Consider the following 23768-nt stretch of genomic DNA (forward strand, 5'->3'; position numbering starts at 1 on the left):
CTGTAAAATGCAATTTTTAACATCGTTTTATCTCAGAAACGAGGATTTTTAGCCATGTTTGGGTGCTTTTTCGGTAGTGAATATTCAAACTTGGCAGCAAATGAAGGTTGCCTCACCCACTTTGTTGACAAATGAGGCCTGAACACTTCCCTAGAGCGAAAAAGCTAGCAATTGCACTGCTTACACCCTCAGCTTCAGATTTTCAAAAAAATTAAGAACAGTCAGCCTGAACTCAAATTTAGTGGTTCTTATAAAAAGTGAGTGTATTTGATGAATCATCTGATTGCTTACCACAAAGTTCACATCCGCGTTTTCTTTTCTAAGGCTTTCATACTGCAAAGACTCTAGGGCAAGAAAATAATTCTTGTTAGCGATATCAAACTGATGACTTATCAAGGTTTAGAAATTCCAGGTATAACAATTCGTATGAAAAAATCAGTAACATGAAGACATTCCAGTTAAGACTTTAGCAAGATTCAATTCAGTACCGTTTTTCCCAATCTATAAGTCGACCCTTGAATTTTTTACTAAAAGTGAAAAGAACTGGTCTCTTTCATTGCAAACTTTCAATATTTCATTAAGAACATATATACTATTGCGTTTTAGCTGACAAAAATCATGATAATCGCGAAAGAAAGAATTTCTGTTCCAAAAACAGCAGTTCACACTCTCCTATCAAAAGTTGTCCAAACGCAAAATTGTTTATGCTAAAATTTCTTGTAAACTACCATTACGAATTCAAAGCAAGCTTTCTCAAGGCTTTTCGTATTGTACAGACCTAGAAACTCGTCTTGTATGCCGAGAAATAAGGTATTGTATAATCATATAAAAATATATCGCCGTACTGGTTATTTGTTTGAAGAAATGTATTACATACTTACCAATAAGCCTTTCTTTTATACAATTTTCAATGTCTTTGCAATCGCAAAAGAAAGAATTTCTATTCTAAAAACCGCAGTTTTCTCTCCTATAAAAAGTTGTGCAAACGCAAATCTGTTCGTCTGATACTGTTCGTCTGATGCCTTTTTATATAAATGAAACTTGATTGGTAGACTGATATTGTGGGGGAAGTAGAGGTAGGGTAAAAGGACATTCAAAAGTTTTATTTAAGATATCTGTTACCGTATTCCAACCCATGCAGCTTGAAAAGGAAGATATAGGGATTTTGTGTGCTATAGAAAAAAAGAAGAGAGGTTAACAAATTAAGTAGTTCTATTGATCTTTGTTATTTGGATTAGTTAAGAACATCAACAATATATCAAATGTTCACAAAAGTTATTGTAAGAATCATTGAATAATTTGTATTCGATTAGACAATTGACACTATAATTGAGCTGAATGCTTGTAATGAATGTTCACAATGATTGTAAATCTACATTTTTTAAAGATCAGCTCATCAGTTAATACATAACTATCCAGGCTTTGTGGCTGTGCTCCAGACTCCTAACTTGAAGGTGAGGGGTCTGGAACACAGGCCAAGATAATAATGCTTCTTTGGAGTCATTTAAATATGTATTATATGTATTTTCTGATTAGAAGTCCTATCTATTTCAAAATGAGTTATGAATTTTGAATTAACTTTCAGTAAGCTAAATTGTGTAAAAATTATTTTAACTTTCACCTTTTAAGCAGGTCGTTAGCTCTGGATCTCTTGCTCTTTGTTGAGATTTTGTTATTTTGGCATTGTTTTTGGCAAAGTAAACCGGTCTCCCGATGCCTTTCTCAACCTGCCTTGAAATTTCTTGTTGTAGTTCCTTTGAAATAAGGCTTTCCAGTTATTAAAGCTTCAAAAGCCAACTTTTACAAAGTAAACGAAAATAAAATATTTTGGCTTTGAAACTCTTAAAAGTCGTAAAAACGAAAATGGAAATCACCATGAAGATGTGATATTTTTTAAACAGATGTGTTCTTCCAAATCCAAATTTACACGTAAAATCCAAAGATGATGCGTGTAAATATCGTGAAATGATGTTGTATGTAAAGATTGGTTTGCTAGGAACATGTTCGGCATGGACATTTCCACGAGGTTCCGAAGGCTAACATGAGCTAATTGTCAAAATGTTGTACCATTAAAATCGAGCGAATCTGAAAACATTGGTAGGACCTTGACAAAATGATTAAAAAGAACGTTATACCTCCTTCCGCACATCTAAGAACTCTTCTCCAAAGACGGAGCAGCGAATGGCAAGGCAAGGAACAAATTGTCCTTTATCATGGGACTTAACCGTTGTTTGCCAGTTAAGCCACTGTAAGATCTGTGAAAACCAAGATTGTAAGCTAAATTATTCTACTTGAGAAGATAGTCAAAGCCGCTACAGATGACTTGTCTTAATGTGCAATAGCCTGTTTGCATTGTCAAAGAGACTTTATATAATCATTATATTTCAACGCAGGTATGAGCAATGATTGAACACTACGTGACTTACATGGGCATCCTTTGACTTCGAAAACAATTAACAATTTCCTAATTCATTATTCGAAAACAAATCTATAATATTCGTCTCTTACAACAGTTTTTCCACTTTGTTCCAGGTCTTCTTTTGCTTTTCCACAACTTTCTCATTTTGATAGAATTCCATGAGGACATTGTAGAAATAATGCATATGGAAGCTCTGCATGCAAGCCGATCTTAAACGTTTTCTGTTTTTCGTATTATTCGCGGATTCTTGGTAGCTAGTTGCTAGGGAAAATGCTTGTTCACTGTTGTCAATATTGTGGTACAAGCATAGATGAGATTTATGTGGATGGACAGTGGAGTGAAACCTATCTCCAACAACATATCTTCTACTGCTGTTTGTCAACGGATGGTCATACTCTCGAATCTCATAGGAGCAAGCGAATGCGGTTTGGGGTTGTCTGTGCTCAATCGGCACGATATCTGGAACATTGATGCCCTAAAAAAGGTCATGAATTAGTTAAAGTTAGCCTTGGTTACTGTCAACCCATTTTAACCTATTCTAAATTATCAATTGGACTCGGGACCAGCCTGCAAAAGTTGCAAAAAAAATGTAAGTAAGGTTTATGCTCTTGGAGTTAAAATTGACTTTCTCTTACATAAAAAACGAGTTTCTCTCACAAAGAAAACATCTTTATCAAAAACAAACAAATGAAACAAACAGCGATAACGGTACAAGGCCATAATTGTCAAACTGTACTTTATTTTCTTCATACTGTAATAGTGTACTGAATTATCAGGAATCCATTGGGCAGCCCCCCTAATGTCAATTTCGTTCTGACGAAACAATATTATAATAACATCAAAGTATGTCTGTCAATATTCAGTTCAATTTTTGTGATTTAAGACTTTGGCTCATCATGGGAGTAGATATTACCTGCACGATCAGTGTATCAGTGTTTCGTATCTTTTGGCTATGCACAAAATTGCAAACCAACAACATTGAATACTGTGTTGACACAGGAAACGTGCATACACGTTAAAGGTGCGGTTTGTACCATTTAGATTTTCATGTTTGACGTGAAAGGGATACTGGAATTATCACACCTCTTCATGAAAGGCGGCTTTGCATTTAGAATTCACATTGCTGAAACAAGATGTTTTCATACAGAAGTGAGAAAGCATGACGATTTCCCATTACATATGTGGGATCCGGATATATAGTCGAAGAAGATTGCAATGCAGGAAGGGTTAGTCCGCACTCATCTCAAAAAAGTGTTTTGAATGTCTAATTTTAAAAGGAGGAGATAAACAAACTTGACATAAACCGGAGAATTGCTTTATAAGGGCGCTTATTATGTACATCAAACGTTAACGCGTGCCAATAACCGGTTTTTGTGTACAAGTTCTTTACATCACATCACAATCACCTCAAACAGATAGCGAAGTTCCCCAATTCATATACCGTATTAGACTGAAATCGAGGGGCGATTCACTCTTAAAAATAGCGTACGAGATTTTGCTTAAAACAAAAGGATTTCTGGGGATTTTCAGATTAAACAATAGGAATTTCATAAAAGGTGTACGAGATTTTCTTAGAGTTAATTGCCCCTTAACTGAAACTACTTTTTGATCATCTTTGCTTTTGTTAGGTTGTTCATTCGAGAGAGGCGTTGGTTTATATGTAATCTATAAAAAATGGGATAAATAAACTATTTTTAAAAGAACCATTAGATTGTTCTTGGCTAGTTGTTCTGGGTTTTTCTACAACTTTGAGGCTGGTTTTTTTACAAATCATGACGGTGTAAGCAGTGCGACCTCTAAATATTTGGCTCAAGGAACGTGTTAAAAAAGTGTACCAGCTTCCTACAGTTACATTCAAACTAAAGAAAAAGGACTGTGCTAAAACCTTCCTGTTTACAATGAAAAAAAAGCTTAAAATTTCAAGATTTTGTGTCTTTGTTTCAAAAATGGTTTGCTTGAAAAAAGGGGAGGGGTAATTTTAAATCAATAAGATGGTGTTCATTCATTCTTTGTTGATAGCTGTGAAGGCAGTAAATGTACTATATGTACAAATATTACTCTTTTTGGACTGTAAGAAAGAAAACTCACTTTATTTGGATCTTTAGTTTCATCAGGTATTTCGAAACATCCATCAAATTTTCCCCACAGTTTTTCTGCAACGGCTGGTGCACTGTTGTTCAGATGCCTAACCATGGTGCATGGAGAATCGCAAACAAATGTAACGGGCTGATATTTAAGAGAAAGATACAGGTCTACCGTGTCTCTTACTGACTCTGTCAGCATCATGAACTTTGAGGCCACTGTCATCTAAAAATACAAAGGAAATCAACTTTTAAATTTTTAGATAACTTTGTTTTATGTCCCAATTCAGTTAACAAGATGCAAATATTACCTTCAAAAGAGCTTTGATTGGCAAGATATTTGTAGTTGAAATATAATGTATGCGAATTAGAATCATGGTCTAACGGCCAGGACATTAAATAGCTGAAAGATAAAATTCAACAAATGTCAAACACTTACACCATGACGACAAACAAAGTAATAAAATCCACCAGAATTTCCAGGAGTTTTTGTAAAGCCATGGCAAGGAGAATTCCCGACTAGAATAGTGGCGTAAAGTTGCTGCAGTTCAAATTTCAGCATGGCCTATAACAGAGAATTGGTTTGTTTACTATACATCTCATCGACAATATAACTTCTAAATCAAATCTTATTCTTTAGATATTTAAATGTGGCTGCATTTTTGTATCCTAAAAACTACCTTCAGGGGCTAGGTCGATACAAATACAAATTCAAATACAAATACAAATATGCTTGCAAATTTCTATCCAAATAACTTGTAACATTACACCTACATTTGACTTGCTGTTTGTACTTATTTTGCAATACTTTGCCATAGAAAGAAAATTTTCTGGCCTCAATTCTTCAATTTCCGAAATTCCAATACCACTCTCTTTCACATATTTCGCTAGTAGCATTGCATCACCTAGCACGATAAATAATTGAAAATTACAATTGATTAGAAAAAAAGGAATCGAATTATAATCTTCACATAATGGTATGCATAGCTTCATAAGAACCAGTAAATCTAAGTTCAGGCTGATTGTTCTTAATTTTTTCGAAAATCTGAGGCTGGATTGTTCCTAAATGTATAGGGTATAAGCAGTGCGATTGCTAGCTATTCGCTCTAGGGAGATGTTCAGGTCTCATTTGCCAACAAAGTACGTGAGAAAACCTTCATTTGGGGCAATGTTTGCATATTCACCGAAGAAGCACAGACATATTGCTAAAAATTCTCGATTTTGAGAAAAAACGTTGTTCAAAATTGCATTTTGCAGAAGCTCAGCCTCAGCTTGTTCTTAATTTGTTTTTAACATTTGACCAGTTTTGAGGCTTGTGTTCTCATAAAATTGTTCTTATAAAAAAGAGTGTAAATTATTGAACGATAACCATACCTTTAACTTCTTCTTTCCTGTCTTTCAAGTAAACACTTCGCTTTTCGTTTTCAGTGTTGATTTCAAACTTCCTCTGCATAGATGGAATCACTGGAGGAATATCTGCCGTATCAATTTTAAAACGAAGTCTTGCTTTAGAATAAGCACATTTTTCCAATATGTGCAATTTGATTTTATCAAGCATTCCTTCCAGCTTGTTCTCACCCTCCTCGTATTGCTCTTTTTTAGGTGCAGCTTTCTTTGCTTGCACTGTTACCTGGTTATTAAAAAAATAGTAATCCTTGGTGCAACGTTTTCGTCAGTCACTAAGAACTAAGAGCATAAATTCGGGAAAGACTGCACTCAAAGGAGGCAAAGGGAACAAAATGCCTTTGCCAAAGGGCAAAACAATAGTGCAATGAAGAAAAATGCTAAATTTTGCGTGGACAAGGGGGAACTGGCGAACTGCCCCCCTTGCCCCTGGTGTAGACGTCCATGCATAGAATGAAGGTGTTGTCAACTAAGCACATTGTCTATCCTTAAAATACTATACTATCTATTTGGAAATCATTGAAAAATTAGCGCAACCGTATGTCACCTACTTCATCAAGCGTACAGCAGTTCTTTTCATTACCGTCACCAAGATAGCAGTCGCCAATTATCTCACATACACCACAAATGACAGAATTGAAATCCCTTTTCGCCCTATAGGACATCTACCATATATTGAATTTCTGATTTTTGTGGTTTTTTAACCTGTGTTGATATAAATACTATATATTTAGAACTATATGCTAAGTTTTCCAACTACTATTTTGGTGGGTAGTCTGACTTTCACTCCCATGAGATCATCAGACAGACTAATGTACTGTCAAACAAAATTGATTGAAAGCTCTTTTCAATAAAATCTAACTTTACATGCTTATTCAGTGACGATAGAAAGGGGGTGAGGTGTACTTTACTTTTCCGAAGAAACGGTCTTGTGTATTAAGTTTTTTGGCAACTAGTAAAAAGCGTTCTATGAATTGTTTAGCGCAGAAATTATGCCATATGCCATTTTTCCTGGAATATCATTAAGGTGTGGTCTCAAATTTTTGCCAAAGTCAGTTTTGCCAAAGTTGTAGATTGCATGATCACGATAAAGTTTACTCCTACTTATCTTTAAAGGAGCTTCAATAATCTTTTCAAAGATAACATTGTAAAAGATTATAACTGTTGAATTTTGATAAATGAAATCTAAAAATACCTGTTCCAGTTTAAGCAACAAAGCTCTTAGCTTGGCTTCAATGATGTTTGTTATAGGAAAACCCTCTTTCATCTGTTCTCTCCATTCCAGTAAAATGGCAAGGGAAACAAGAATCTTGCTGTGAATGTTGAATAAGCCTGGAATAGTAAGCTGCATTGTTGAGATATGGGATTGAAACAAATCATATACTGTCATTGTGATACTTTCCCATCGTCCCGGGTCACTGATTTATAGTAAAAATTCTTTGGATTATTCTTGAATTATTCTTGAATTATTCCTAAATTTCAGCGATTTCGAGCCTTACTATTCTTAAAGACTATATTCTTTTAAAAATTGTGTTGTTACTATTCTCTACTATTCTAGTAAATATGAAATAGAAGAAAAATACCTAGCTGATACGGAAATAAGTGGTTTGTAGCTCCACATGACGGATTAGTGCATTTCTTTATTTTGATGGCACATTTCTGAAGGGAATGGTGGTTTGTTAATAAATACCCGTTGCCAAGCAAAGAATTACTTCCTTGCTGATAAAGAGATTTGGAGAGAGCAGAGTTGCAACGAAAGCAGGTGCTATGCAAAGGCTCAAAAGTAACCAACGAAAGTTTGTCATAAATTATTTCGTCTGCTTTGTTAATTATGTATACTGGAATGATGTAGGGGATTTCTAGGGCCATATGGAGCTGCAAGGTTGCGGATCGGTCAGAACTGCAGTTTTCGAGATATTGTCCACACAGCTTTTTGTCAGAAGGCTCTGCTCCCTCAAAGTTGATATCATCGCTTTGTTCCATGATTTCTGGTGTGTTAGACATGCTGTTGCCTCCATCCTTTTTCATCGCCAAAAGTGCTGAGTGTATGTGTAGACAAATCCAGCGCCTCCTCACCTGTAAAATGCAAATTTTGTGAGAATAAAAGCTGATATAATCATCTTCATCTTTTCATATTCATCATCATTATTATTATCATCATCATCTTTTTATTCATCTCGCTTACCATATTCATGCTTTCCATCAGCAGCAGCAACATGAAGATTGCCATTATAATGAAAATTTTACATTTCAATTCACGGACGCCATAGTTTCTAACCACTCTTTTGAATAGATAGGAGGCACGTAAAATAGCTAGCCTGGATATATAAGAAAAAACTATATCAATTGAAACTGGGGAAGAATAGGCTGAAAAGAGCAGAAAACAAATATGTATAAAGTTTTTGAGATATGATACTGTTTGTATTATTGATCTATAGAGAGGAGAATCACAAATTTGGATGCATTTGTTGCAAAAATTGCTGAATATTTTACCAGGGCTCATGGAAGATTCGCAAATAGGGCAGGGTGTTGGAAATTGATTACAATGTGATTTAGGTAAGAGAGGGGGCATATTTGTTGTGTTACCTGTGTTAGATTATTGTCATGATTAAAGACTATCCGAAACAAGAAATTATCAATTACCTGTTTTGTTTGTCCTTGCTTGTTAGCCAAAAGGGTGCGGCCTTTTGGCTAAGATCAAGTGATACCCATAAGTGCTGCCCCAACAAGTAGAGGACGTATGCTTAGATGCTCTTGAAACTCTTTTCTAAGAGTTTCACTAGAGAGCATCTATAACTCTACTGAGGGGTAAAAATGGCCGAGAAGTTGGTCCCAGTTAGGGGCCAAGATCAATTTCCCACATGCAAGGAAGTTCACTTTGAGAAAGACAGCGATTCAGATATAGATAGTACAGATGAAGTAGAGTTATTACACCAGCATAAATCGACGCTGAGACGTGTCCCACAAACATTGCCAAGAATTCGCCGCCCATAACAAAATGCCAGAATCGAACCAACAAGACTTCCGAGCATTATGCCCAGAAGCTATGCCGCACAAGCCGCTTCAGCGACAGTAAGTGACATCTATGTAGGTAGATCTGGTGGTTTGCGGGACAACCCACCAAACGGTAGACACAGACCAAGATCAGTGTGCATCCACACGCCCAATGCCACAATTGTTCCGTCAGCCCTCATCTATAAACAGACAGAGGCTGAGATCCGTCCAAGCCACCTCCAGCGACACACAAGGTTCCTCCCCCGCCGCAGCAGAGGAGACGACAGAAGAAGAAAATTGCTCCACCGCTGCCAATCAAGAGGCGGACGACAGCCAGCAGTCACCTAACTGGTCTGACACCACCGAACAAACAGCTGGGAGCGCCGGTGCTGGCTTGGCTCCAGAGGAGGCAGCCGTTACCCACGTTCACTCACCGTCAAGTGGTGGCGTGGGTACCAAAAATCGCCCAATCGCTGCTCCCGGGGAGTCGGCCAGCATCCAGGGCCCCCCCACTCCAGAAGACAACGGCCAAACAGTTAATAACTGGTACGACCAACCGACATCCGCAACAGATGGTATGATCTCTTCTTCAACATTCTCTTCTCCTATTCTTCTCTCTTCTCAACCCTCCGCCGAGGCTGGCGCCCCAGCGGCTTCAAAGTGGTCCCTATCAGGAAGATAATGTCTCTGACATTTCTGCCATGCGAAGGCCCTCAACGAAAAAGAAGCCAAAAGGGCGTTCAGCTCGGCAACCTGCCCCCTCTTAAATGCCGATGATCTTGGAACTCTCCTCCCCCTGTGAGTGATGGCAGCCATTGATATATTATCAATAAATGTTCATGGACTTAGGGACCTGCTTAAATGCTCAAATGTAGTGGACTGGCTCAGAACTAGGAAGGAATCTATATTCTTTTCGCAGGAAACTTACTTCTCTGAGCCTGCTGACACTACCTTTCTTAAAACCATCTGGAAAGGATCACTTTTCTCGTCTTTTGGAGGAAAACATAGCAGAGGTGTTACCACTCTCATTAAAGAATCCTTACCTACCAAAAAACCCAAAGTCACTCAGGACAACTGTGGTCGATGGGTCAATGTTATCTTAGACACAGAAGATTCAAAGCTTTAACTTTTAAATGTCTACGCCCCATGCCCCATAGGGGAAAGATCTGCCTTTTTTCAAACGCTGCCCCCTCACATCAGGGGGGGAGTTCCAACAATCATCGGTGGTGACTTTAATTGTATCACTAACCTAATTCGCGATAAACTAGGCGGTGACAGCCAAGCAGGTTCAACTGCCCTCGAAGCTCTAACTGATCTTCTAAACGACTTCAACCTAAGTGATATTTTTCGTTCAATGCACCCTTCTGCCCGCAAGTTTACCTGGACAAATTCAAAAGTATCATCTAGACTAGATAAGTTCTACGTTTCCCCTGATATCTTAGCCAATACCAAACACTGTGAGATAACAGTGTTCCCCTTTTCCGACCATGATGCCCCGTTTCTGTCCTTTAAACTGCCAAATTCGCAACCCCATGGCAGAGGTACCTGGAAATTCAATACTAGCCTCCTAGAAAATGAAGAATTTACCTGTAATATGAAACACTTTTTGAAATTTTGGGTTAGTCGCAAAAAAGACTTTGCAGGCAAACTACACATTTGGTGGGATATTGGTAAAATGAAAATAAGAAACAGATGCAAAAAGTTTTCTAAACGTTTAGCAAATGAAAAGAGAGAGAAACGCACCACTTTGGAAGAAAAGCTCCAACAGGCAACAATTTCTCCGGATCAAAAGGAAAAAGAAACTGTTCCCCTGATTAGACGAGAAATTGAAGAACTCGATCTTAATAATATTAATGGTGCACGTATTAGAGCAAAAGCCCTAGAATACCAATCCAATGAGAAATCTTCACGCTATTTTTTCAGCCTTGAAAATTCACGTCAGTCTAAAAAAGTGATTCGTAAGTTAAAAACATCAGATGGTAGGGTAATACAGGATAGTAGGGACCTGCTTGGCTGCATTGCTAACTTCTATGAATCCCTTTATTCCCCGGAACCCATTGATAATGAAAAACAGAATGCCCTTTTGAATACTATTGATTGTTTTGTCCCCGAAAACTTTAAATTGTTACTTGATGAACCACTTTCCGCAGACCAAAGTCACAAAGCCCTCACCAACATGAAATCCGACAAATCGCCAGGCTCTGATGGGCTACCAGCAGAATTTTATAACTTCTTCTAGGATGAAATTGGCGAAGCCTTAGTAGAAGCACTAAACTTTTGTTTTTCTAAAGGACTCCTCACTGAATCCATGCGGTTAGCTATAATCTCCACTCTTATACAAAAAAGGAGACATTGAACTCCTCAAAAACTGGAGACCAATTTCACTACTTAATGTCGATTACAAAATTGGCTCCAAAGCCTTTGCGAATAGACTGCAAATGATCCTTCCATCCATTTTAAATAGTGACCAAACCTGCTCTATACCAGGCAGGTCTATATTTGAAAATCTCATGTTAGCAAGAGACTCTTTTGATTACTGCCAAGAGAAAAAACTCCCCCTTGCATTAATTAAAATTGACCAAGTAAAAGCTTTTGACCGTGTCAACTGGGACTTTCTTCTAAAAGTCTTGGAAAGAATGAATTTCGGGCCAAAATTCATGTGTTTTTTGAAAACCATGTATACCAATGTTTCTTGCCAAATTAGCAACAACGGCCACCTTTCTAGGAAAGTAACCCTCAAACGTGGGGTAAGACAAGGCTGCCCATTGTCACCGCTATTATATTGCATAGTAGCGGAGACCCTGGGCAACCTCATCCGTCAAAATCTTAAAATTGACGGCCTCCGCCTTCCAGGTTCACGAAAAGAAGTCAAAATTTCCCAATATGCAGATGACACCACCCTATTTCTAAGAAATAATTTTCTCGTCGAAGAAGCCATAGCCACTATAAAATTGTACGAATTAGGTTCCGGATCAAAGGTGAATTATGATATCGGCAAGTCCTGCGGAAAGTGGTTCAACAAGCCCCTATATATTTCCGCTTCTCCGTCTTCCCCTCTAAAATGGACCGACAGTGCTCTCGAAAGACTAGGTCTCGAATTTGGCACTCAAACAGCCCTTGAAAGCTGTTGGATAAAACGGGTCAAAAAATTGACAAACAGGCTTGAAGCCTGGAAACACCGATCCCTTTCGTTAAAAGGAAAAACCCTAATTGTCAATACAATTGCTCTTTCTGGCCTCGTCTTTGTAGGAACAATCTACCATCTCCCTACTGCTATAGAAAAACAAGTTAACCGAGCTATTTTTCAATTTATCTGGGCTGGCAAAAATGAGCTGGTCAGCAGAAAGACAATGTTCCAACCCCCAGATAAAGGTGGTCAAGGTGTAGTTGATATACACCTGAAAACAAACGCCCTACACCTGAAGTTTCTTCAGTCAATTATTGATATCAACTATGACTCCCCTTGGGTCTATTTTGCCCGCTACAATATCAGATTTCAACTTTTCAAATAATTTCCAACTGCAAAATTTCTCCGTTCCAATTTCTTTCCACATGCTTCAAGACCATCTCCACATTACACTCGTCTTCTCTCTTTGTGTAATTTGTACAAAGGTCCTGAAAACAGCAAGTTACTTAAAAAGTTGGGGTCTGAATATCCCTGAAAATTGTGACCAATGTCACCAAATCGAAGACATTAATCATGTCTTCATAGACTGCCCTATTGCTATTGCAGTCTTCGCATCCCTAAAGCCGATTTTCGAACAGCTGCTCGGCACATTTTCTGTAATCCCCTCCATCGTGATATTCTTCGAATTTCCAAATGGCATTCATCGGAATGCCAAAACTCTCTGCCGTTGCCTACTAAAAGTCACTCTGCATTCCATATGGATGCATAGATGTGATCGCCGCTTTGAAAAGAAGCCCCCCAACCCTCTAGGTGTTGTTTCTTCTATAAAGGCCACTATTCGAAACTGAATTAAGTTTACTTTGTCCTCTCCTTCCCTATTTGCTAAAGAATTCCCCATATGGGCTTATAATGATGTCCTCTGCAGGTACCAAAATGGTACGCTTTCACTCAACATTTAGTGATTTACTTATCCTTTGTATCGTAACAACCTTTCTTACCTGCCTAACTCTTTATTATACTATCGTAAACAAAAACATGAACATTTTCTGCATTAAGTTTTCTCCTGTAGTCTCTGTAACTTCCATTAAACGATAAGCGTTATATTGTCAGTAGATGGTAATGTTTGATTTGTCAGTTAATTGTATCATTCTCAATAATTTTTTACTTTAGCCAAACGTCTGTAAATTGTATCGTATCCCCCAACTCTTTTTGTATTTTGTCAAGTAATCAGTATATTGTGAAGTAAAATTGTGTAGCCAAGGGGGACCTCTGCACAAAAGGGGCAGTTGTCTCCCTTTAAATTGTTACGTTGTCCGTAAATGATTATGAATGTTACGCCCTGTCCCTACTGTGTCATCAGAGGGCAGGAATTTAAAAAAAAAAAATAAAAAAAAAAGTATCTGTTCTTATCAGCTTAATATCTGATATGCGCCCAAGGGCGCTCAAATATTAAACTGGCTTGTCTAGTAAATATGGAACTAGCTTGTCGGCATGAGGCTTGCCTCACCGTGAGCACGGGTTGCCCTGGCATTGCAGTACAGCCATTGGTGGCCCAGCCCCTTTTCATCAATTGGCAAGAAAATAAAGATTTTCACATTTTCACAGTTGCAATCATTCAAGTCCATATTGTTGATATGACTGGCTAAGTAGTAGTCATCAGTCATTTCTAGCTACCCCTCTTTGTCTAGCTACCCCTCAATTTGGGGATTTAGATCAACCAAGACAACCGCTCACATTCGCACAGAAATTGAGACAAAGTAATGCAAAGATGTCTTCCAACGACCTTGCTGCTCGTGCTGCCAAATTTGAGACTGCAGACACCATTTCCTTTCGAGAAATTTTCACCTATTTTCATGGTTTTTTCGAAGACGTCAATTGCGTACAGCAACTAATGGCTTTACCCTCCATGCCAGGCCGGCAGAAATGGAATGTCATATTCTCTCGCGCTAGGATGGTGGACAGAGTCATTGACGATCCTATCAAATTCCCTTCAATGACACAAGAAGACCAAGTGTTCTTTACACCAGTAAGAAGACGAGCCCTTCTTATCACAATACCGGACGCAACTCCAGATATTTCGGACGATGAAATTCGTTTTGAGCTAGAAAAAAAAGCAACTGTTCAACGCGTATGGAAACAAACATGGGAAGGTTTCCCCAATATAATCAACGGGAAAAGGCTGGTTACTATATACCTATCAGGATGTAAGGATCTGCCCCCCTTTATTTTAATTCGGAATCGCAAAATATCATTGTCGTTTAAAGGAAAACCTGTTTTTTGCAACATTTGCATGAAGGATTCACATCGTTCAGCCGACTGCCCAGCCCGTAATGTAAAGCATTGCTACCTTTGTGGCTCTACTGAGCACCAGAAATCGGATTGTGAAAAATTCGTCCCCCTTAGAAGAGCACGTGGAAGACGAAACAGCGGAGAAATAGATGATTTGCCAGAGGATGAAGCAACCCCTATCAGCGAAGATGAAGAAACAACCACTGACATCGCATCAACCCCCACTATTCCCACCGAACCAGAAGATCCACCACCAACTGAACCCCCACACACTGAAGAGCCTACAACCGACAACTACAATAAAACAGCATCACCAATCACAACACCAAACATCCAGGCAAAACCAACTACTTCCAAATCATCTACCAAAACACCCATAGACTATGCCCCATTCACGAGAAGATCAACAACAAAAAGACCAACCCCTGCGACCCCTGAAAAGAACACTTCCCGAAAAAACTTTGCGGGTGAGAATACTTAATAGCCTAATTAATTTTTCCTTTAACTTCGCCAAAATATTTTTTAATCTTTTCGTTAGAATATTTCTTATGGCTTGTGTTGTACGCATAAACGTGAATTGGTTGAACGACCCCCATCGCTCAGATTCAATCTTACGTCACCAGAATAGCCTTAAGCCTGATATTTTATTCTTGCAAGAAACCCACCTTAATCCCGTTAATGTTAACAATGTATTTTCGCAATGGCCCGGCACTTCCTTTCATTCCTTTGGTAAAGATAATAGAAAGGGTGTCTCTATTCTAATTTCTGATAGATTGAAAACCACAATCCATTCACGCCATACTTCCGACACAGGCCATCTAATTGTTCTCGACCTTTCAATCGATGACAATAGATTGATCTTAAGCAACGTTTACGCTCCCACAGGCGGTCTCGACGGCATTGCAAACCGTAAAGAATTTTTTAACGAGCTCAATAAGGTGTTAGACAATTTTCCTCATGATTTTCCTATAATTTTAGGAGGTGATTTTAACTGCGTACTGGATCCCTCGGATCGCTCCAACCCCGTTAATTATGTTGAAAAAACTGCTGATAATTTAAAAGCAGTTCTGTCTTCTCATGCCTTAGAAGATATCTGGCGTATACAAAACCCCTCTTCTAAGGAATTTACTTTCTCTAGTTCCCGTGGTTCGTTTAGTCGAATTGATAAATTTTACACTTCAAGGAATTTTCGTGACATTTTTAATAAACCCCGCATCGATCCCTTTTCTCACTCTGATCATGATAGGATTTCTCTTTCCCTCAACTTCTCAGCCCCTAAACGTGGGCCAGGTATATGGAAATTAAACACTTGCATTTTGAAAGAGCAAGAATTCATCAACTCCATTAATCAATTTATCACCGACTGGGAAAAATCTCAAGAGTCTTTCCCCTCATTAACCGAATGGTGGGAACACGGCAAAAACACTTTTGTTGACATTGCCAAAACATATTCTAGAGATCGAAAGAAACATTTTCTCCGCAAAAAATCTAAACTTCTCAAGCAACTCAGAAATGCGAAAAGAAAGGCAGAGAGTTCAGGGGACCCTCGATTTCAGAAGCTTTACAAAAACATAAGCAACGAAGTGAAATCCCTAGAAGCCTCCGAAGCTGAAGGGGTGAAAATTAGGTCAAAAGCTAAATGGTCCGAACAAGGCGAAAAAGTCACAAGATATTTCTGCTCCCTTGAAAAGAAACGACAAAGCGACCGTACAATGAAATCAATTAAAGATAAACATGATAATTCCATCTCTGACCCGACTGAAATAGTGAATGTAGTCAAAGAATTTTATGCTTCTCTCTATAAAGAAGAGCCAGTCGACTCAAATCTTCAGGATACTCTTTAACAAAAAATAAGTAAACGTCTTTCAGAAACTGAGAAAAACATTTGCGAGCACCCACTTACTCTCGAAGAAATAAACACTGCCTTAAAAACTATGGTAAATGGTAAATCTCCAGGAATAGACGAATTTTACAAACTATTTTGGAAATCTCTCGGTAGACACTTCTTAAACGTAATTAACTCTTGCTTTGATAACAAATCCCTTACCCCCTCTCAAAGAATTGCTTTAATTTCTTGCCTCTTTAAAAAAGGCGACAGAGAAAACATTAAAAACTGGCGCCCCCTCAGCCTCTTAAATTGTGACTATAAAATCATAGCCAAAGTTCTAGCAAATCGTCTTTCGAAAGTCCTAACTAGCATTATAGCTGAAGACCAAACTTGCTCTGTTCCCGTCCGCTCAATTTTAGGCAATTGCCATGCTTTACGAGACATTATTCGATTCTCTGAAAATGAAAATCTCCCAGTCGCTCTATTATCTATTGATCAAATGAAAGCCTTTGATCGTGTAAATTGGAACTTTCTCCTTAAAACACTTGAAAAATTCAATTTCGGTCCTGTTTTCATTAGCTGGGTAAAACTTCTATACACTAACATTGAAAGCAAAGTTAAATGTAACGATTTTATTTCCGACCCTTTCACTCCTAGCAGAGGTGTCAGACAAGGTTGCCCCCTCTCTGCCCTTCTTTACGTTCTCATTGCTGAGGTGTTCGCTGCTAATGTCCGCTGTGACCCCGCAATTAAGGGCGTCACAGTCGGTAAAACTGAATTTAAAATTATACAATACGCAGACGATACTACCCTTCTTCTTCAAGGTAACCAATCTTTACTCGCAATTGAAAATCACATAGCGAACTATGAAAAAGCCTCTGGTGCTAAAATAAACAAAGATAAAAGCGAAGGCCTCTGGCTTGGTAGCTTTAAAAACCGCCCCGATTCCCCTCTAGGTTTTAACTGGAAAAAGAAAACCCTCAAAATCCTTGGCCTCTATTTCGGTACTGAAGACACAAATAAACTGAACTGGGAACCTAAAGTTTCTAAATTTATTAAAACATTAGATCTTTGGAAGTCGCGTGACTTAACCTTTAGGGGGAAGGCCGTTGTCGTTAATCAGCTTGCAAGCTCTGCACTCTGGTATACAGCTTCGGTTTTCCCAATACCCCAATGGGCAGTCAAACAACTTAATGAAAAACTTTGGCATTTCTTTTTTAACGGCAAACGACCCCCGATCCCTAGATCTCAAGCTAAACTACCTTATCAAGAAGGTGGCCTCAATGTTCTTGATATAGAGAAAAAATGTAACAGCCTCCTTTTATCATGGCTAGCCAAACTCGTTGCCCCCGAACAAACAGGCAAATGGAAAGTTCTCTTTGACAATTTCTTAGGAAAATACAAAAATCTAAATATCGGAAAAAATATCCTTAAATGCTATTTACAGTCCCGCGAAATAAACAAACTACCTCCCTTCTATAAACACACCCTCCGTGCATATCTCGCTATTACTAATGACCATAATAGATCTCTAGATAACATGTTTGAAATCTTTAACGAACCCCTTTTTCTGAACCCTAAAATCGCGACAGATAGTCTACCTCTCAACCCCTACTGGGTGGAGGCAGGAATTACCTTATTACGAGATATTACCTACGAGTTTTCCCCTGGTTTTCTCCCTGAACTCGCTATCAATGAATTAGTTGGTAGTAAATTTAAGCCTAAAGACCTTTCTTCCATTTTATCATGCCTTCCCCTTGAATGGAAAAATTTCATCCGTTCCAATTCTGCCCCTAAAGATCGCTTTTCTATTAATTTCACTCCGCCTATTAAAGACATTAAAAAGCCGCTTTGTAAATTATCTTCTAAAGACTTGTATCTCGCATCTCTTATGTCCTCAACTGATGTTTCTTCCCAAAAGTTTCGTGTTTATTGGGAAAAGAAATTCCCAGATCTTGATTGGAAATTTATATTGAAATCGATATTTACTAGAGATTCCGACCGTAAATCTTGCGACCTGCAATGGAAAATAATCCAACTCGCTATTCCCACTGCCGATCGTTTAGGTAGGCACAAAATTATCGACAATCCTTTGTGCCCCCGCTGTAATAACCATAATGAAACTACACTACATCTCTTTATGCATTGCCGTCTAGTTTCGCTTCTGTGGGACACCGTCCTTTCGCATATTAAAAATCTTGATTTAGACCTAAATCTAGATTCTTTAGAACAATTTATTGTCATCGGTTTTGCTAGTATTAAACCTTCTCCTATTTACTCGCCCGCAATTGCCCTCCGTGATATAGCCCTCCTTGCTGTTTGGTCTTCTAGAAATAAACTCGTTTTCGATAATGAATCTATCGACCCCTCTAAAATTTTTACCGCTAAACTCCGCTCGAAAATAAAAGAGGAGTTTTTTCTCGTTAAATCCTCGTTCGCTGGTCTTTTTAATTTTAAAACCACTTGGTGTCGCAGCAACGTTTTAGCTTCGGTTGTTGACGATAAACTTTTTATCCATTGTTAACCCCCCGATAGTATAACTTGACTGCTCTCTTCAACATCTGAGCAATATCGCACTCAGTGTTTTCCGAGACACTGAAGATTAACACATCTATTAAATGACACTTGAACATGAACACTTAATCCTCCCAACTGTTTACACAAAGATCCGATACCTCCCTTTGTGATTAATTTGGCTGTCTCGCTTTCGCAAACACTAATTAAAACGCCTCACGCCATTCTAGAATTGGCGAGTTCGCTGCCTCGTTTCGAATTTAATAAAATACAGAAAAAGCCCCTTCGAATAACTATACCCCATAGTCATACATTATTGTATTGATGAACCCCCACTTGTATATACACCCAGTCTTCGCATGAGCTGTAAATTTTTGGACTGGTTTATATTTTAATTGTATCGATAACATTCATTTATAAATAATACTTTTCTCTCACGCTTGTACCTTATATATTTTAACATTAACGTCATTTATAATTGTATATCACTTAAATTTATACCTCCTCATATTTATACTTCTGTTTCCTACTTGTAAATTAATTTTATTATCATCATACTTGTTAACTGCATAATAACCTTCAAACTAAACAATTGTGAACACTTTCATTGTGAAATTAATTATATTAACTTTGTATGTATTAAATTGTAAATACTTGTTTTTTCAATTACACGGGCGCTGGCATGTGCCAGGCTCAACGGAAAAAAAGTGATCAAGAAGGCGTTTCTTCCAGGGTGAGGCCCTTCCATTGCAGTTCGGTTGGGCTGACCCCTGCGATTACCCCAAACGTGGGTAACTCGACCGTACAATTTCTGGTAGTGGGGACCTGCGTTCGCGCTAGTCCCCTCACAATTGTCTAAAGAATCCAGCCAACCCAAGCAGAATCCCACAAGCAGTGCCTCAAATAAAGCCGCCCATTGTGCCTTCTTGATCACTCTCAATATACAATATACAATATACAATAGAGGTAGATTGTTATACAAAGACTTGTCATTGTTTGCTTTGCCTTTTTCTGCCTTAACCTTGTTCGTCGTCTGCCGTAGTAATGTTGTCTTAAATATGATCCTTTCAAGCAGGACAATCATCGTTTCTGAAATGTTATGGCTTTAGCATGCCTATCTTGTAGCATTTGATAAAAAAGGCCAAATTAATTCAAGTTCAACACAGAAAAAATCTTCCTGTCCAAATATACATACTTTGCAACTTTCAGAGCAGCATGTTGCAAATCTCAAGCAAACCTATCTTCAATTCAAATTCAAATTCGAATTCATTTAATGCATCAAAATATGTTATAAAAGTTTGTCTATAATTATACTAAATAGCAATAATCAAGAAGCAACGATAAGAGCTTCATAGTGTCAATTAGCATTTGAGAATTAGAAACTTGGTAAAGTCCATTTGACAAAGTGAAAGTGAAAGTCAAAACAATTCAGGCAAAAATTGAGGCAAGGATTACTGTATTATTGCAAGAAGATTCTTGGGCCTCTGGAAATCTGCATGGCCTATTTTTCACAATTCCAAATCAAATACTTTTTTTAAAAGCTATTCGTTCTAATAGCCATTTGTAGGGATGATTGCAGTTTTTTATTTCCCTTACATGGTTTCATGGTTTGTTCTAATTGTTGGAGTGGCAAGATGCTTTTTGGTTGCTTAGCGGGTTTGATATCCATGTCAAGAAATCTAACTTGCAGCCAAGCTGACCATCATTACTGGGGATGAGCTGCCTGCACTTGAACGAGTCTCGACAACAACAACCCCCCCCCCCCAATACCCATTCTGAAGATTATGTAACTTAATTTCGGAAAAAATCTTGGATATTTTGGCAATTTTTGCAGCATAAAATTGAAAATATTGATTTTCATGAGTAGGCTTCAACAAGCTGGGCTTTCAGGGATTGTTCAATTCCCAATAATTACATGACAGGCCAATTGTGAAAGTGCCTTCGATGGATACCAAAGTGACTTGTAAGAAAGAACAATCACAAAAGCATTTTGATTCAAGGAATTCAAAAAACCATCACTGATCTCTTATCGTTCGACCAACTATGGTGAACCTTTCCTTCAATTATATAAACTCTTTGGGTTTGCTACTCGAGTAATGAACAAGTGTCTATATGCAAGATTTCGGCTTTCTTAGAATCATATCATCAGTCAGTGACAGAATGCAGTCATAGAACAGCTTCCATCCTCTCATCTTCTCAGTTTATCCCGTTCTCCAATCCGACTGCCACAAGGAAAGCTGAAAGTTGAGTTTAATTTTCTTCCCAATGATAGTCTAGTGGTCTTTTTGCCTCTTGGGTCACGGGGAGGCTCGTTCATGAATAGATAGTAAGAGTAAGCACAACAACACGGAGCAACAGCGCGCGCTGTAGAACTTAAGCCATATTTTTTCGAAGAAAGCGCCTTTCCCTGCTGTTGCAGCTCACAACTGCTGCTGCATGCTGCTGAGTGGCCATGTGAAGCCATTAGCTGAAGTATGGCCGAGAAGCTTGCTCCCGGGGGCTCTACGCCCCACGGGAGTGAAGATCTAGTCTCGGTTGAGGAAGTTAGTTCAGAGGGGAGTCAGTCGGAGGAAGAGACTGACTTCGTTTTAGAGAGAGAAAGGCTGGTGCTTCACCAGCAGCAAGTGAGAAAGTCCGGCATCCCAGTTGTGCCATCAAGAAATCGCCGCCGGTACCCAGGACCCACAGGTGATGCTGTTGCCTCGAGCCGCCCGTTGCCTGCTTCTCCCTCTTCTGCAGAGGATACTGGTCGTCCGACGAGAAACTATGCGGCAGCAGTTGGAAGAGCAGCGGCACCCATCACAGAGATTATAGTCGGCAGGTCCGGTGGCCTGCGCATGAACAGTATCGGCAGGCCCAGGCCAAGGACTGTCTGCGTTCACTCGGGGAGGGGGGCCATTGACTGCAAGGCCCTCATTGCCAAGTTGGAGGATTGTAAGCTGGCACCCACGCATGTCCAGAGGCTTCCAAATGGGGACCTTGAGGTCACCTTCCCCACGATAGCGGACAAGGGCAGGTTCCTTGGTCTGGATTTTGTACGTCATCCTCGGCGTCCATGGCAACCGGGCCTCAGAGACCCTCCCCCTGTCTGGGTGAGGGTTTTTAACAAGCCAGCGGAGTTTGTGCCGGAGGTCGTGGAGAGGAGGCTCAGTCGGTTCGGCCGGGTTCTGTTCGCCAGGGAGAACACCCACCCTGGTACAAATAAGTTGAATGGAGTCATGACCCTTAAAATGATAATTACGGAGTCCATACCTAGTTATGTACACCTGGGTCCTGCCTGTTTGCTCGTGCGACACGAAGGGCAACCTATGACGTGTCGCAAATGCGATAGCAGGACCCATCTTGCCGCCAACTGCTCCGCTAAAAGGTGTTTTAACTGTGGGTGTGTCGGCCACATTAATGCAGACTGCCCCGAAAGCAGTCTCTGTCAGGGCTGTGGGTCGCCTGAACACCATCTTGTTCAGTGCGATACCTCGTTCTTCCCGGACCCGACGAGTCTGTTCCTGCGACACCGGCAGAGACCACCATGGCTTTCGACAATTTGGGAAGTGAGACCGGCAGCTCAGCCACAGACGACCCTGAAACTCCGATTCCTGAGGAGACCTCGTCGGATCAAGCCAGTGCCCCGGAACCCCCACATTCGGAGCAACCCAGCCTTGAAGAGCCAGCCAGCCTCGAAGAGCCATCCAGCCTGGAGGAGCCATCCAGCCGTCCAGACCTCCAAGAAGCACCCAGCCTTACTGATCACGAAGAAGACGCCCAGCAAACCAAGAACTGGTATGATACCCTGTCTTTTCAACAGGGCTCTAACTCTTCCTCTAAATTTTCCTCCCCTCTTCCTCCCTTCCCAATCCCCTCTGTCGACGCTGGCGTCCCTGCGGCTGCAAAGAGGTCCTTTCAAGACGATAATGTCTCTGACATTTCCGCCGTGCGAAGGCCCTCTACCAAAAAGAAGTCGAAGGGTCGTTCAGCTCGGCAACCCACCCCTTCCTAATGACCGATGATTTTGGAACTCCCCTCCCCCAGTGAGTGATGGCAGCTATTAATATATTATCAATCAATGTCCACGGCCTTCGAGACCCTGTTAAGTGCTCCAATGTAATTGACTGGCTTAAAACTAGGAAAGAGTCCGTCATATTTTTGCAAGAGACTTATTTCTCTGAGCCCGCCGACATCACCTTTCTCAAATCCATCTGGAAAGGATCACTTTTTTCATCATTCGGAGGAAAACATAGCAGAGGTGTAACCACCCTCATTAAGGAGTCCCTGTCTGTCAAAAATTCCAAAGTTACTCATGATAACTGTGGCCGATGGGTCAACGTTATTTTAGACACAGAAGATTCCAAGCTTCAGCTGTTAAATGTCTATGCCCCATGCCCCATAGGGGAAAGAGCTGCCTTTTTTCAAACACTGCCCCCTAACATCAGGGGGGGAGTCCCAACAATCATCGGAGACGATTTTAATTGTATATTTAATCTGTATCTCGACAAACTAGGTGGTGACAGCCAAGCAGGTTCCACTGCCCTAGAAACTCTAACCGACCTTTTGAAATCCTTTAACCTTACTGATGTTTTTCGTTCAACGCACCCATCTGCACGCCAGTTCACCTGGACAAATTCAAAAGTTTCATCTAGACTAGATAAATTTTATGTTTCTTCTGAAGTTTTGGCCAACACCAAACAGTGTGGGATAACCGTATTTCCCTTTTCTGATCATGATGCCCCTTCTCTCTCCTTCAAATTACCAAACACCTCACCTCGTGGCAGAGGTACCTGGAAATTCAACACCAGCCTCCTCGAAAATGAAGAATTTACATGTAATATGAAACATTTTTTGAAATTTTGGGTTTCTCGCAAAAAAGACTTTGCAGGCAAACTACATATTTGGTGGGACATAGGCAAAAAGAAAATACGAAACCGATGCCAAAAGTTTTCTAAACGATTAGCTAAGGAAAAGAGAGAAAAACGCATTGTCCTGGAAGGAAAACTGCAAAACGCAACGTTTTCAACTAATGAAAATGAAACTTTTCCCCTTATTAGGAAAGAAATTGAAGAATTAGATCTTAACAACATTAATGGTGCACGTATCAGAGCAAGAGCCCTTGAATACCAA

The 23768-nt window shown here is 39.6% G+C and overlaps 3 protein-coding genes and 2 non-coding genes across 22 annotated transcripts in view; 3 read left to right on the forward strand and 2 right to left on the reverse strand.

Annotated features, from left to right (window-relative positions):
* The window catches only part of LOC135683795 (HMG domain-containing protein 3), a 180089-nt gene extending 166312 nt beyond the window's left edge, over positions 1-13777 (reverse strand). For 11 of the 18 annotated variants that reach the window (XM_089109145.1, XM_089109140.1, XM_089109154.1 and 8 more), the window contains exons 1-7: positions 6456-13777; positions 5875-6130; positions 5275-5405; positions 4940-5065; positions 4508-4726; positions 2509-2894; positions 1123-2255 (exon numbers count right to left, since the gene is read on the reverse strand). In XM_089109145.1, coding sequence (XP_088965271.1) covers positions 2150-2255; positions 2509-2894; positions 4508-4726; positions 4940-5065; positions 5275-5405; positions 5875-6130; positions 6456-6569 — 1338 coding nt within the window. In that variant the 5' untranslated portion in view covers positions 6570-13777 and the 3' untranslated portion in view covers positions 1123-2149. Of the gene's footprint in view, positions 1-291; positions 2256-2508; positions 2895-4507; positions 4727-4939; positions 5066-5274; positions 5406-5874; positions 6131-6455 lie in introns of all 18 variants that reach the window. The other 7 variants (XM_089109147.1, XM_089109152.1, XM_089109148.1 and 4 more) reach the window with 7 other exon arrangements.
* The window catches only part of LOC148960015 (uncharacterized), a 47732-nt gene extending 25308 nt beyond the window's left edge, over positions 1-22424 (reverse strand). The window contains exon 1 of the mRNA XM_089109163.1: positions 19894-22424. Within this exon, the coding sequence (XP_088965289.1) occupies positions 21311-22360 (1050 nt within the window). The 5' untranslated portion in view covers positions 22361-22424 and the 3' untranslated portion in view covers positions 19894-21310. The remainder of the gene's footprint in view (positions 1-19893) is intronic.
* On the forward strand, positions 13395-13586 carry LOC135694289 (U2 spliceosomal RNA). The gene has a single exon (XR_010517160.2). It is a non-coding gene; the product is annotated as a U2 spliceosomal RNA (small nuclear RNA).
* LOC148960017 (uncharacterized) lies at positions 13794-14795 on the forward strand. Its single transcript, XM_089109164.1, has one exon. It carries the CDS (start codon positions 13794-13796, stop codon positions 14793-14795), a length of 1002 nt encoding a protein of 333 aa, XP_088965290.1.
* On the forward strand, positions 19346-19502 carry LOC135684044 (U1 spliceosomal RNA). The gene has a single exon (XR_010515842.1). It is a non-coding gene; the product is annotated as a U1 spliceosomal RNA (small nuclear RNA).
* Positions 22425-23768: the final 1344 nt, after the last annotated feature.

The sequence above is a fragment of the Rhopilema esculentum genome, chromosome 7 (assembly GCF_057945365.1).
Source record: "Rhopilema esculentum isolate cy_ngs chromosome 7, ASM5794536v1, whole genome shotgun sequence".
NCBI classification, from domain to species: domain Eukaryota; kingdom Metazoa; phylum Cnidaria; class Scyphozoa; order Rhizostomeae; family Rhizostomatidae; genus Rhopilema; species Rhopilema esculentum.

Bases quoted from the DNA above. Each gene is read 5' to 3' on its own strand.
- LOC148960017 (XM_089109164.1), top strand. From the start codon at position 13,794: ATGTCTTCCAACGACCTTGCTGCTCGTGCTGCCAAATTTGAGACTGCA.